Source organism: Ruditapes philippinarum, unplaced genomic scaffold, assembly GCF_026571515.1.
Source record: "Ruditapes philippinarum isolate M1 unplaced genomic scaffold, ASM2657151v2 ctg2892_1_1_1_1, whole genome shotgun sequence".
Classification (NCBI taxonomy): Eukaryota; Metazoa; Mollusca; class Bivalvia; order Venerida; family Veneridae; genus Ruditapes; species Ruditapes philippinarum.
The window spans coordinates 76,525-92,340 of NW_026856552.1; the positions used below are offsets into that span (position 1 = coordinate 76,525).

At 30.3% G+C, this 15,816-nt stretch overlaps 1 protein-coding gene across 2 annotated transcripts in view; it reads right to left on the reverse strand.

The window, feature by feature from the left end:
• The window catches only part of LOC132746959 (phospholipid-transporting ATPase VA-like), a 41,656-nt gene extending 26,289 nt beyond the window's left edge, over nucleotides 1-15,367 (reverse strand). The window contains exons 1-5 of one of the 2 annotated variants that reach the window (XM_060736251.1): nucleotides 15,075-15,367; nucleotides 14,425-14,840; nucleotides 13,850-14,054; nucleotides 13,307-13,392; nucleotides 1,967-2,079 (exon numbers count right to left, since the gene is read on the reverse strand). In XM_060736251.1, coding sequence (XP_060592234.1) covers nucleotides 1,967-2,079; nucleotides 13,307-13,392; nucleotides 13,850-14,054; nucleotides 14,425-14,816 — 796 coding nt within the window. In that variant the 5' untranslated portion in view covers nucleotides 14,817-14,840; nucleotides 15,075-15,367. Of the gene's footprint in view, nucleotides 1-1,966; nucleotides 2,080-13,306; nucleotides 13,393-13,849; nucleotides 14,055-14,424 lie in introns of both variants that reach the window. The other variant, XM_060736250.1, reaches the window with a different exon arrangement.
• Between the last annotated feature and the right edge of the window lie 449 nt (nucleotides 15,368-15,816).

The following is a 15,816-nucleotide window of genomic DNA, read 5'->3' on the forward strand; positions in this document are numbered from 1 at the left end:
AGGCTTACCACTTGTAAATCATGCATTGAATGAGTTACAAAATGTACATTTGCTTATTTACCTATGAGTAAATTTTAATTTTCAGAACTGGCTGATGCTTCATGGATAACATTTTTTCCTGATGAAAAAAAAAAATGTACCTTGAACAGCATCTAAATTATTTAAAATATATTCATTTTACACCAGTTTTTGTCCTTTTACAGGTATAAAGGTATTGATTTTTCCCCAGGGAACATTCATAAAAATTTATATACAGGTATAGATTTCATCAATGAAACTGGATTTCCAACTGTGTTTCTCAATGCGAAAAACATTAATTATAGCAGATTTAACAACAATACAATAATATAATCTGATTCTCCGGGATTCTGACTTAAAGGAGCTCCACTAAGGTACATAAGTACACAAAATTTGAAATTCTTACAAAGATCAACTAGAGCAGTTAAAGCAAAAAATTATGCAAAAGATTTATAATAAACAGACTAGGAATTAAATTGAAAATCAACTGTTTTAAGTGAGTCTCAGCCAGACTTGAGTTAATATCAACTGTTTTAAGTGAGTCTCAGCCAGACTTGAGTTAATATCAACTGTTTTAAGTGAGTCTCAGCCAGACTTGAGTTAATATCAACTGTTTTAAGTGAGTCTCAGCCAGACTTGAGTTAATATCAACTGTTTTAAGTGAGTCTCAGCCAGACTTGAGTTAATATCAACTGTTTTAAGTGAGTCTCAGCCAGACTTGAGTTAATATCAACTGTTTTAAGTGAGTCTCATCCGGATTTGAGTTAAAAAAATGTTTAAAAGGTTTTTTTTCTTTTTTGTGTGTTATTGCACAATTTATAAAAACTGAGTAAAAGAATAATCTGAAATATTTTACAAAATTATTACAGGCAAGTCATTAGTTTAGACATGCATCAAGTGGTATACAAATCTTGAAAAAATATTTCAGATGATTCGCAGTATTTTCGCAAGCTTTATATAACGTCCTATCGATCGAGTAAAGAAACCTCAGTAGAGTCCCTTTAAAGCAACTCAATACTGTCACCACAGGTGATAAAATTGTTTAAATACAGGAAAAAATATATAACAAAAGTAATTCGAGTAGATGGTAAATATTTTTGTTTCCAGGGTAACCATATAGATTTAAGGATTTAATATACAATGAAGATTATTATCAAGAATGATACTGAAAAAATGTATAGTAATTTCTTAGTAAATATTGATCTAAATGAAAAACTACATGTACGTTGGAATCTGTTTACGCCTATTACTGTCCTACGTTTCTTCTTCTATTGAACAAATAAGTGACATTGTTTTAAAGCCATGTTTGAATTTTATCTAACTTTTTGAATGATAGTGACAATACAAGGTACAGGTCTTTGCCAAGCTAGTTTGTACTTTTGTATAACTTAACAAGTCATTATACCTTATCCCAGTGTACTTTTTTTTCATTTTTAAAAAATCTGCCTGATTACCAATTCAAAGCATGGCATGTTCATAGTTCGAACTTACCAGGCTAAGAGTAAAGTTCATATTTAACAAGCACTACAAATGACCCTATAGAGTGGCTGCAGTTTTAATATATAGGCAGACACAACTGCTTCTTAATATGCTTACAATATGCTTGCATGAGGTGCATGGTTTCTAGTTGTATGGTCAGACTGGTACAGAATTTGGTCAGACTGGTGCAGAGTCTTGAATGATTGTTGTAAAGTGTGATCAGACAGGTGTTGAATCTGGTTAGACTGGTTTAGAATCTGGTTAGACTGGTGTAGAATCTGGTCAGACGGGTGTAGGTGCACAGTCTGGACAGACTGGCGTAAAGTGTGATTAGACTGTGTAGAGTTCGGTCAGATACATGTAGGTTTAGAATCTGAACAGACTGATATAGAAGCTAGTTCGACTGGTGTTAAATATGGAAATTGGTTTTTATATTTGATTAATTGGCTATCAAAGACCAAATACATACCAGCATAGACAACAAGTCCCTCAATCCAGTCTGTATTCCTCATTATACATCCTCTTAGTAAAATGTTATTCTGGTTTAATGGCGTTATATCCCCTTCAACATCAGATAGTTTCCTGTAAAACAAAACAATATCATTAGAATCTCATAAAATAAAACATAAAGAGATTTGGTTAATCTTTTAGCTACTTAAAGCTACTTATAAGTGCAATCTAAAATTTCAAAATTGCCAAGGAAAAACTGCCTTAATAACATTGGGGTATTGTCCCAATGTTACAAAATATATTAAATCTTTCACTTAACCATTGAACTTGTCATGTTTTGCCATTTGAACTGTGTCCATACAAATTCCAAGGATTTCAAGCTAGGTGTTAAAATATTCATAAATATCATATCATGCCATATTGGATTTCAGTGGTCTTAGAACTTGTTACATATCAATTAAAGTTAACTTCAAAGATTCTGATATAAAAAAATGTTTGCCCAAGAGAGGGTGAGCAAACATAAAACACACAATGCCACATTGGAACATCAGAAATATCAAAACAACTTTATCATTGTGGGTATGAGACTTTGTGTAATTATATTAGGTTATTGACCAAGTATGAGTTCTTTCTGTTTAGGAAACACCTTGCCCCAAAGTTATAAAGAAATTCTTCAAGCTCAAACTCAGATCTCAGGTATTTGATTGGTCAGAAACTGTCACAGAATGACCAATGAATATCTTGAGAATTGAGACAGAACCCAGAAAAAAGTTTTATAACCCCAAGGCCTGGTCATGAATTTCATGTGACACTGACAATGCAAAGTTCTTGAGGTGTTTCAATTTTTGATTTCATTTCTCATCTTGTTCTATTTTTCTGCATGTAGACAGGTATTTCTTTACATGTGTTTAACATGACCGGATCTGTCTGTCAAAACAAGACCTGTACATATGCAATAGAAAGACCATGCTGTAATGTATTACATGTACAACAGATTTTCTTCTGTTTAAACAGATCTAGCCAATCACAAACAATAGAGGTGTGTAAATACATGAATGGGTTATAAAATTTTATGAATAATTATATACATGTATTTTATGAATATTAAAGAAATCAGATCAAGCTCATTTATGTTTATGCATTATGTCACAAGCAACACTTAGGAAATTCCTGGATAAATTAAGTAACTTCATTGTTTTAAGTATTCAATATAGTCAATTATTAATTTCCCTGTATTACTGTCTATAGGGCTTTTACATGTCAATTAACAATATAAAGGAAAAATCCATACATTCTGATGAGACTGGAAAAACCATTATTCACTGTGCTGCAGTACTGTTTGTTATGACTGTTGCCATGTTTAATAACATATAGTAAAGTACTATATAACAGATAGGTCAAATTAAGTCACCTAGTACGTCAAACATTTCATACCTCATTAATACTTTAATACAGTTAAAAGAAATTGAAATGTTAATTTACTACCCTTTTAGTGTTATATAACTGGATGTCAAGTAAAGTCAAGGATGGCAACATATGATGATCCTACTTGAAACATTGTAATTTGGATACAAGCTACCATGCCATACACTTATTTAGCAATTAAGTGATATAAAAAAAAGTATTGTAACGCTTTTGGATAATAAGTAGTTAAATCTTTGACGTATTTGCCGTATAACAGTACTGCTAATCTGTTTTGAATAGAATGACGACTGCTCTGTTCCGTAGCAACAAAACAACAATTATATATAGATATCAATGAATAAATAATAGATTCAGTCAATTTTATAAATTTTGTTGCTGTTGTTGTTGTTGTGTATTCTTTAATTAGAAAAGGAAGTTAAACTTAAACAATTAAAACCCCCTTAAAACATGATTGCAAGATTACACAATATCTATAATTAACAATGTACATTGTTTTAAAAAGGGATGAAATTACACAAGTATTGATATGAGTTTTCATAAGCTCATATCCGTGTCCTATATCTGGTTCTCTAAAGATCAATGATCCCAACCAAGAAATCAACCTGGTTACATATTTAAGTAATATTACGCGGTACATTATGACCTTTGGCCACAACCTTTATAAAAAAAATTCAAAATAACTTTTGAAGCATGACATAGTTTAATCAGATATTTTTACTTTATAAAAGGAATTACACGATTGTATTGTTTAAAAGGTATTTAAGAAAAAAAAAAAATATAAAAATATATATACATGTGTGTATGTGTAAAACTTCCATTAAAAATTCTTGTTTATAAGTGGCAGTTTCAATATAATTGAGTCTAAACAAGTTAAAAAGCTATGACAACTTGCGTCCCAAAAACTTTTAGAAAAATCTTTCCTGAAATTTGAACTTCCTTACTGCTTTTAAACTATTTAACTAAGGCCATGATTTGTTTGATTGATTTTTTATTTGATTCACGCTCTTCCAATATATAGTATAATAAGTTTATGTAACCATGGTCAGACAGCATAGTATGTCGAAACAAGTCAGGATAGCTTGAACTTCAATGATTATATAAGGCGGATCCTATAAATTTTATAATTCAGCTCCTATTTCATCTGGCATATATTTTAACCTATACATTATGTACTTATTGTGGTGCATTCTGTTAGTAACTCTACCATGACTACAAAGCATTTAGATCAATAAAATCTTTTTTTCAATAGACAGCCCAGTCAATCCCTACCATGAAAGAATTCTACACTTTAATGTAATATATACTCTACATGGTCACTGCAGTCACATGCCTATGTATAACCTCTATTTTTTACAAGGAAGTGACAAGATTTGATTTTATTTCACATTGTACTTGTACATTGTAGTAAAAAAAAATCGAAAGTTGTTTTACCTAAATAACCCGCCATGGTTTACAATTAGATACTTTTTACTTTTAATTTGTAAGAATTTATATATAAATACACAACAGTTACCACTGACTTGCTTATTTTTTTTATTTCATTTTCCATTCCCCAAAGATAATTATTTAGGTTTGTTTTTGTTTTTTTGTTAATAAAATTTGTATAGTTGTTGATGCCATTATTTACTTTTAGATAGATCTTTATCTTATACATGTCATATATGTCTACTAAACAGCAGGTCATAGAAGCACATTCAAACACAGGCTATTAAGTAATTACAAAGTGTCTTCATTTACAATAAATAGAACAGAACAGAACAGAACATATATTTATTTTGAATTAAGCATATACAGCTCATCTTCATATACAACAAATATATACATGCATGAATATGAAAAATGGTAAACGCATATCAATAAATGAAATAAACTAGTGAGAGTGTAAAACAACACAAGTAATAAAGATCTAAAGACATGTACTATATGTCTATACTCAGTGCTCAATAGGTAAAATTTGTTTGAAACCATATAAAAATACTTCTGTAATGACAATTAACACCTTTTTCAATTTACTAAATTTATTATATTTATGTTTTAACCCGTAACCTACTCAGTGCTGGAACCAAAAGTGATCAGCCTTTGCCAACAGTATAGAGCCAGGCCAGCCTGCATGTCCAGCTCTATACTGTTGGCAGCTTAATTTTTGTATTTTGATATTGAAATCCCTTTAAACTTTAAATGGACTGTTCCAAATTCAAAGCTGGACAGATCCATTATAGAACTATAGCAGGTTAAGGGTTAACAATAAAAAATTTGATAAATACTTTATTAAAAGTTGTAAAATTTTCAAAATTTTCAAATTTGAGGCGATTTCTATGGTTGCGAGAATTAGATTGGACACTAAGTTAATATCCTCACATTCCACTAAATGATATCATGAATCACCTAGCTCATACTGGGTTTATCATGATGTCATGAAATTTCAACATTAGATAAAGATACCAAATCGGGAAGGGTGTTATACAAATAATACACTCAATTTGAATCCATTTGACAGTTTATAAAGATGACACACTGCCTTTATTTGTATATCAAATCAAGATTACAAACTGGCATTATCATGTCCTTGCCCCGATGGTACATTTCTACTGGATGTACTGGTAGTACAATTATTGCATGGGAATACTTTATTCGGAGCTGTCAGCATTTCTAACGTCTACTGCCCAAAACCAAACTTTCCCTCTAATCAACTACATAATTTCAATTATTCACATCATTCAATAATCATGATATAACTTACATATGACATGGCATGAAAACATAAGAATTCTTGTAAACAATAAAATGTTATTGTTGTTTTACTTCATCTTTTTTTTTTCATTTATGAATATGATTTTATGTCTATACATAATATATAAATCAGATATGAATGAAAATCAGAAAGCAAGATCATATTTTTTTAGTCATCATTTCAGCTTTTTCTGTTTCACCTGAAATTTGTGTTATAAACTAGTCCTGCTATTAGGCTGCTATGTATGTGGACCAATCCATTCTGAGATTAGTTTTTTTTTCGTTAACAAATGACCGGACTGAGCAACAAACTGTTGAGACTACATGGATGTGTAGCTAGCCTATTACATTGTATATTGGACATATATTACCTCTGCAAACAACTAATCAAACAATGTGAATTTTTTCCGATCATTTTTAAATGCAGCAATAACACAGGTTTTATCTTCTGTAAACAAAAGACTATCAAATATTTATGATCAACCTCTTAAAGAAATTTATTTGTCATTAATTAAATTACATGTATGTAATTTACACAATCTTTGTAATTTGTATATGCATCTGGGATGGTCGTAAAAACAACTGCTAAATAAATAGTGAGATAGATTGCCATTCCTACAACAGAATAAGGAAAAAAACACAACATTTTCATCCGAAATCTAGCCTAGAAATTCAATTTATTCAAAACAGAGATTTAATATTAAGCAACTGACTTATACATATAAATCAATACATGTATATATTTTGATGCATAGTAATAGCAAATACAAAGAGAACCACCCTCTATTAGGGGCATTTGTTAAACATTACATGTCAATAGGCACCTCCTGCCAAAAGGAATACAAATTATGAAATACCCACATTGTATTTAAAGTAGCTCTGACGGTCATTAAACATGGATTTTTAACACAACTTCAGTGTCATTATGAGACCTAAACTGCTGCACAGTAATTTTACTGAAGAAGAAATATACATGTATTTCTAGTTGATGATTTATTACATCTCAGTTTCAAATCAAGGCTTTACCTTTATTTTGTTCAATCGAATGGTCAAAGTTGAAATATGAGCTTCTTTGACACATTTAGTTTATTGTACATATAATTAAAGATAATCATTTAAGCCCCAGAAAATTTAAAAAGTTTTTTTTTAAATAATCACAAAATTTAACTCTTGAACAAAAAGATAAATTAGTTTTTATAAGAAACAAAATTTGTTTCATGAGTTTGGAAGAATTTTTTTTTTCACATTTACATTTTACAGTAATCAATAACATCAATAAAAATAGCCTTGTATGTCACAAGTCTAAATTGGCCAAGTTCCACTTAAGAATTGTTAAAACAATAATTATAACCTTTGTTGAATAAATACAATTAAGACAGTGTACACTCGAGCCAATATTTGTTTAGGACATTTTCCAAATATTTCCTTATCATTAGATTCCACAATATACTTCCTTTAACCAAAAATTACAATGTTTATTAACCAGGTTGTGAATTTTTTTTTTACATATGTTTCACACCGGAAGAATTGCTTAATCCCAAGTGTAATTTAAAGATATTTTTTCTGTAACAAAATTTCAAATCTACATGCATTTATTTTACTATGATGTCACATGTTATGTTTGTGTGGTGTTCGATAGATAGAGGAAGCAAGAAGCGGGGTACTTGAGTCATATGATATTTAAAATCTACAAAACATATATTCTGCTATTTTCTTCATAATTAACTCGTAGCAGAATATACCTTAAACCTTAACCTGCTGGAGCCAAATGTAAAGTTTGCCCTTGCTATACCAGTAATGAGCCAGGCCAGCCTGCACTTCTGAGCAGATTGAAAAGCCTCTATCACTTATATATTGAGGCAGCTTGATTTTTTGCGTATTTATTTATTTTCATATTGAACTCCACTTTTCTTACGTGATATTATGCTCATTTTTCTGCTTTTGAGTTGAATTAGTAATATGGGCCGTGTCATGACAAAACCAACATAATGAGTTTGCGACCAGCATGGATCCAGATCAGCCTGCGCATCCGCGCAGTCTGATCAGGATCCATGCTGTTCGCTATCAGTTTGTCTACTTGTTATAGGGTTTGTAAGCGAACAGCATGTATCCTGATCAGCCTGCACGGATGCGCAGGCTGGTCTGGATCCATGCTGGTCGCAAATGCATTATGTTGGTTTTGTCATGACACGGCTCAATTATATTTCAAAAGATTAGCTATCCTCATAGTGATTCACCAATAATTAATAATATAACCTGTGCGTGATACAATAAAAGAACTACCGGTTCCTAACTCTATTAAAAAGTTAAAGTAACCAATACATTTTGAATGATATTCATAGACTTTCCGTTGGTCACATGGATTATTCATTGTGTTTTTTTCAGAGTAAAATATAAAACTGAACATAATTATGGCAAAATGTCAAGTAATTTTCATTTTCACTAACCATTTACACGTAGATGAACATAATTTTACTAATTTTTGTCAGTATTCATTATTCAAGAAGTCATTTTTTTTTTCAAACCAATTTTAAAATATAATTAGTATAATCACATAATTGGTGGAAAATGACGCAACTATAAGTTTATCTATTTATAGAATAACTTCCCTCCCTATGTCATGTTACTATAAATAACTTGTTTTCACTTATCTAATAACACATCCTTTTATAATAATAATAATTTGCATATCCTTGTCATGTACATGTAATAATTTAGTCAGTGGTAATAAGTAATGAATTAGTCATCTAACAAGAGCTGTCAGTAGGACAGCATGCTCGACTATTCTAAGTGCTTGATAGTAAAAGAGCCTTCATAATGTTAAATTTTTTAAGTTCACTAAAGGGCCAATTTTTTTTTATAAATTCATGTTATAGGCCAATTATACAGTATTGGCTTGACTATTCGGAAGGTAATGTCACAAGGGTGTTTTATTGAGTATAATAATACTAATAACCTATGAATACATAAATTTGACAGAAAAGGTACAAAGGCTTGTTATTAAGATGTTTTATCAAGTAAATCACTGCTTTATTATTATGAATGCATAAAATTGTCCCAAAAAGGCACAAACCCTTCAGTAGTTATTGAGATAACAGCTTACAAGCAAAACTTTACCATGAATTTCTAAGTTGAAAAAGGGGAGAAAAATCAGCCTAAATGCAAGATAGAATTATGGATCTTTGTCAGTGACCTACAATTATGACCCTAAATGCATATGTGAAGTTTTAAATAAATATCTTTAATAGTTATTGAGATATATATAAAACTTGCATGTAAACATTAACCAAGAGACTAAGTAGAAAATGGAATATGAATCAGCCTTAATGCAAGATAGAGTTATGGAACTTGATCAGTGACATACAATTATGACCCTCCAATTATGACCCTAAGTGCATGTGTAAAGTTTCAAGTAAATATCTTTGAAGACCTTTAACCTTTAACCAAAATTTCTAACTTTCAAAGGGGCAAATAATTCTGCAAATTTTGCAGACAGAGTTATGCAATTTTGCAAACTGATGTACATTGTTACTATAAAAAGTATTTTAAATTTCAATTGAATATCTCAAGCAATAATTGAGATATTTGACTTTATAAAAAAACTTTAACCAAAATTTCTAAGTTCCAAAGGGGCATAATTCTGTCAATATTGTAGGCAGAGTTATCCAACTTGTCAATCTGATGTACCTTGTTACTATAAATAAGTATTGTAAGTTTCAATTGAATATCTCAAGCAATAATTGAGATTTTTGAGTTTACAAAAAACTTTAACCAAAATTTCTAAGTTAAAAGGGGCATAATTCTGTCAATATTGTAGGCAGAGTTATCCAACTTGTCAATCTGATGTACCTTGTTACTATAAATAAGTATTGTAAGTTTCAATTGAATATCTCAAGTAATAATTGAGATATTTGACTTTACAAAAAACTTTAACCAACGCAGACGCCGACGCGGACGCTGACGCCGACGCGGGGGCGACTACAATAGCTCTCATATTCTTCGAATAGTCGAGCTAAAAATTACAATGAGCTTTTATTGTACCAGATGTAACTTGGTAATATTTGCAAATCCTTTGATAATTTTTTCTTAAGAAATTTGCGACGCAAAACTTGCATTTTATGAAGCTACTGAACAATCAGAGATCAAATTTGCCAGAAAATTTCTTTAAAATTATAATTTTGCTATTTAGATTATTCTCCTCAAGTCTACATTATTATTTGTTAAATAAAGCATGTAAATAAAGCATTATATTAATTATAATTAAACTCAAAGTGATATATATATTTTTTGTTTATTTTTTGATAAAAAGAATAATCATTTTATTAGTATCATGGTATAAATCACTTTTTCCTTTTTTCTTTTCTTACAAAATATTACAGAGCTAAAAAATCAAAGGCAGGTGTGATTACATTAGTAAAGTCATCTATATCTTTCGCCTTATTTTGCTTCGGGTATCTTACATTAATTTCTACCATTTTAGATTAAAAACAATCGTACAGTATCAAGAAGCGAAGGTGATGACATTTTTCGGTCTGACATTTCAGATGTGCTACTTTTTAAACACCGGTTTGTGGTTATTTAAATGAAATCAAACACGCCACGGCACACCTATCGGGTTAAAGAGAAAAATAGTTCTATAATCATTATGCGTGGAATGTGGCGAAATAGTCCTTATGTTTACTAAAGCGTGGTTGTTGTGTACACAATGGATTTTCAAGCATATTGTGAAAAGAAATCATAAAATATGGATAGTGATTTTTATTGGTCTGCTCAAATAAGATCATAAATAGTCATCCGATCTTTTTAAAGCTTCCCTGACCTAAGGTTAACCTTATTATGTACAAGTGTACATGTATATGTAAAATTGATAATTCTGCTTCATTATTAAATTCATAATCCATTAACAACAGTTGTTAGAAATTATGTGAAATAATCCTTTGATTTTTCATTGATGCCCTATTTTCTTAGGAGATTTTAAAGTGTAACAAATATCACTTCCTATGAAATTTTTTAGGGATCATCTTAAAAAAAAGTAAGTTATCTCAACAGAAATGTATGGTTTAAAGTCACAAAAGGTTATAAAATTGATAACTAGTATTTGCATTGTCATCAAATATTTGTAACATTATACTGGTATCTTGCCCTGAATTGACCTAGTTGACTTACAGGTATCTGAACGACTAGTTTTCAAAGTGGAGACAGTGCAGGTTAATCCTAATATTTCCACACTCTATTGTTACAGTTTTCACTGTAAAACACTTTGAAGTATAAATTTTACATTAACTCTATTGTCTAACACATGTCTGGCTGAAACACCTTGTGAAATTTACAATATTTTTAGTGCATATGCACTTGTATTTACTTTACAGACCTCTTCTAACATAACTTGACAGGTATTAAGTTGCTTGTAATGGGGGTGTTGTTTACATCTTTCTATTTAAAGGTACATGTTGGTGTATTTTTTGCAAAAGATAAAAAACCTTTTGTTAACAATTAAATCAAAATTGATTTTAATTACTTGGTGAGGTATCGATTCCCAGACAGTTAAGTATTTTCATTGCATGGCTCCTAAGACCGAAAATCAGCCAATTCCTAGTTTTTGGCTGATTCCTAAAATCTGTAATACCTTGTCAAGACATTGAACAGTACATCAAAGGTTTAAAACTCTATGTAACACTGACTTTTTTCCAGATATTGACATGCCAATGATGCCATTTTGGTAAATATTACCACTAGAGTTGCCTTACCACTTTAGTTTAAGTTTTAAGTTAAAACTGTTTTGGTATACTGGTAAGGTTTCAATACAATACAAATGTTTATATAATGAAATTCTGATATCATTTTATGAAAATCATACTTTAATATGACAAAAGAAGACATACACATATATTTCTGGTATAAACCACCTTACATCATTTTGTTACAAAATTCAACTTAATGACATATCTGTATACCCAAAGTAAATATAGGTCTATATAAAGGAAATCACTGACCCGATTTTATCAAAATACTACAGCAAACTACACAATTTAATCATTATAGAGCTTTAACCTTTAGCAGTTATTCTCATCAACTTAACTTATACAATATAAACTGATCCCCTGCTAATAAAATAACTTTGTAATAACCTCATTAAATAAATGACATTATAAATGAAATTCTGGGATGAAAATCGTTTATAAAAGGACAACTTTGAGAGGAAATAACAATAATATTAAAATGGTATTCTTATAAAGGCAAAAAGTAAGAATGAAAATTACAGAGACCTTTAGTTCTATCTTAGTAATTCAAAGTTATGGTAAGTTAAAATTCAAATCATCAGAAAGCATCTCTTGGCAAAGCCAAGTTTAAATCTCTCAGCAAAGTCAAGTTTTAATCAAATAAAGTCAACAAGTTTAATATCTTATTTGATATCAGACCCAGTACAGCCTTGAGGTGTCATAACTTGTTTTCCTTATGATCATTCAGGTACTGAAGTATTACACTAAAACTCCTATTGAATAATCAATTTAATTGACCAGTTCATAAAAGTATAAAAGGAAATTATGCTATGTGTTTAATCCCTCATTCAAAACAAGCAAAAACACATATTTCTAACCAAACATTTTAATTAATACTACATTGTACCTAAATGCAGCCAGATCTGACTATAATTAGTATACAAAAATAAGTTTATAGTAGTGTTTTTGTAGAATAAACTAACCAACAAAATTATATATTTTGTCCATTATACAAAATTTGCAGAGTAAATTGTAAACAAAATATATCAGTATTATGCAAGAAGTTATTAAGACATGGAAAAAGACTTTTAGTTATATATAGATTTTACCTTATTTATTGTGATTGCAGTGTATAAATTGGCAAAAAAAATGTAAAAGGGAGCCAGCTGATGTCTTTGATTAACATAGATTACAGTCAAATCTGTGTTAATGACCACCTCCAAATAAAGACCACCATTTAAATAAAGGCTATTTTTCAATGACCCTTCATTTATTAGCTAGAACAGAGTAACCTCCAAATAAATGCTACACATGTACTTGTCTAAAAAGCCATGTGTTTATCTATCCTTTGGATGACATTTGTTCTGAGGATGGTCTGTATATGTGAATCTCAGAATGAAATGTCAAGTTCATATCATAAATAATAATAAATAATGTTGTTAGCATAATTTAATATTTTGAATTATATATACAAATGTACTTACACATATCCATTGAATTTATATATTTCTGCATTTGGTTGCTCACATTCCACTGTATATTTAAACCTCCATGCTTTATATTCATGGCTCTGAAATACCAACACAATTTTTTTGTTGGGTTTTATGTTGCACTAACACAGTAATTAGATCATATAGCTTTACTAGTGAAAAAAGACCTGTGATGCCCTTCTGTGAATTATTTTCAGGCACAAACAGGCACCTTAGTAGAACCATTGACGTTCCTTAAGCTACATGTAGCTGGATAGCTTCCTCACATGAAAGCATCCAAACTAACTGTTGGGATACGACCCACAGTGGTAAAGGGGTAAGTTGTTTGAAGTTGATGAATTGAGAGCCCTGTTCAACATGATATTTCAGCGAAAATCTGCTCAATTAATTCTTCTATTCAAAACAATTTAAAACTGTAACAGTGTAAGTGTTGAAGAAGACTATCAATTAATAGGTTGTTCTAAAACTACTTTATTTTATATAAATTTATCATCTGCAACCAGCACACCATTTTAGCTACTAAGCTAGGAACCATACCTCATAATTTATTCCTGTAACCGACTGTCTTTGCTTGAGATTTGTTTCTCCATCAAGATTCATGGTCTCAACATGACAAATCCCTTGTGAATCAGAGGACTTTAAAAGTACAATATCAGCTGGAATAATGTCATTGCACGATAAGTGAATGATGTCACCAACATGAATATCACACCATTCTCTCGGATGGAAGTCATGTTTATCACTGAAATATTAAGAGATTATTAATATATTAATGATTACTAATTTTGAATTTAATTTATAAATACATGTTTTGTTACATAGAGAAGAATGATTAAAACAAACAATTTTCTTAACATTTATAGTTTCCATTTAATGCTAATAAATGAGAAATGAATAATAGTTTTACAAGAATAACTTTATTTTATCAGACAGTATAATATTTGAAATAGTTGACAACATAAGTCAACTGGATAGATTCCTCACTATGATGTAATTAATCCTTGCCCTTTGTTAAATGGAATATGTGCCAGAAGCACTACTGCATTAAAAACATGTTATCCCTTTGGTTATTCAAACTAACAAGTTAGTATTTAACATAAATACACACTTACTCAGTATTATCAAACACCCTGCACTTGCTACTATTCACTTTTTTATCGGATTTATATCTTCTGAAATCTTCAAACGCATCTTTTACAGCTGTCACAGTAAGCACAAATACAATTGGTATCATAGCAATTTCCTTTCCAAATGCTTGCACCTGTGGCACCCAATTCAACGCCACAACAAACAAAAAGTATAAATTTGCAAATCTGTGGAATTGCTCAAATAAATTCTTAGGTAAAAATGTTATAACAGAATATTTGGTGGTTTTGATTCTATTTGATCTGTGGTTTCTGTTTGGATGGTTTGGTGACTTGATACCTTCTTCTACTATATGGTTTGGCACAATGAGCCTGTATTTCGGCCCAGCACGATTACTTCCCTTAAAGATGTTTCCCATTTTGAAACACCTAGACTTACAGATCTAAATAAACAAAGATTGGTTTTGGTCTGGTCAAGAACAAGAAGACTTTTATGCTACATATTGAAATGTTAAGAACGTGTCCCAGAAAATGACATTTCAAAAATTATCTATTTTGCCATGGTTTAACGTCAGTGACAGGTTTACTAATTAATTTTAACTCACAATTTAAAACATAAACAATTAAATATAATTTAATATTTAAAACTTAAGAAATAACTGAGTTGCTTTTAAAACCTATATGAATGCGCGACGAATCTATGTGCACGTTTTCTAAAAAAAATCAGTTTCACTTTCTTTCCAACGTTTCTTTCCCTGCAAACGCTTTTCCTCTTCTTTCCTTTTATCACAGCACTACACCACTGCCAATTCCAATGAAGTTAATCCACCATGATTTTCAGTAATCCGTACCGAATTAAGTTCATATTACAGCCAAATTCATGTATTTTGCAATGACAATTTAGTTCCTTTCATTCTTGTAAACACAAGAAAACAGAAAATGACGTTGTTGACAACTTATGTTTGTATCGTTAAATTTGATTGGATACCAAATTCACAGTTATATATACTGACCAATGAAATTTATGGAAACAATTTTACCCAAACTGACTGGTTTGCGAAAGCGTTTACAACGCGGATTAAAACAATAGAATAAGATGACCCATTCCTGCTGAAAATTATATAATTAAATCAAATTCCATTTTAGTATCACATGATCACATGCCTGAAGTTCTTTACACATACAAACATTTACTGACATTTACTGACAATTGGGACAGAAGATAACGTTATCTTCTGTCCCAGCTGACAATGGCAAGAAAGTAAACTTGAGAGATAATGACGCATTTTATGTATATTTGAATTTGGAAAAAGGATCTGAAAAGATATCTGAAAGGCACAAACTTATTTTAGGAGACTTTAGAATGACATAACCATTCTAACAATTCTATTTTATTTTTACTTTATTTCTGATAAATTG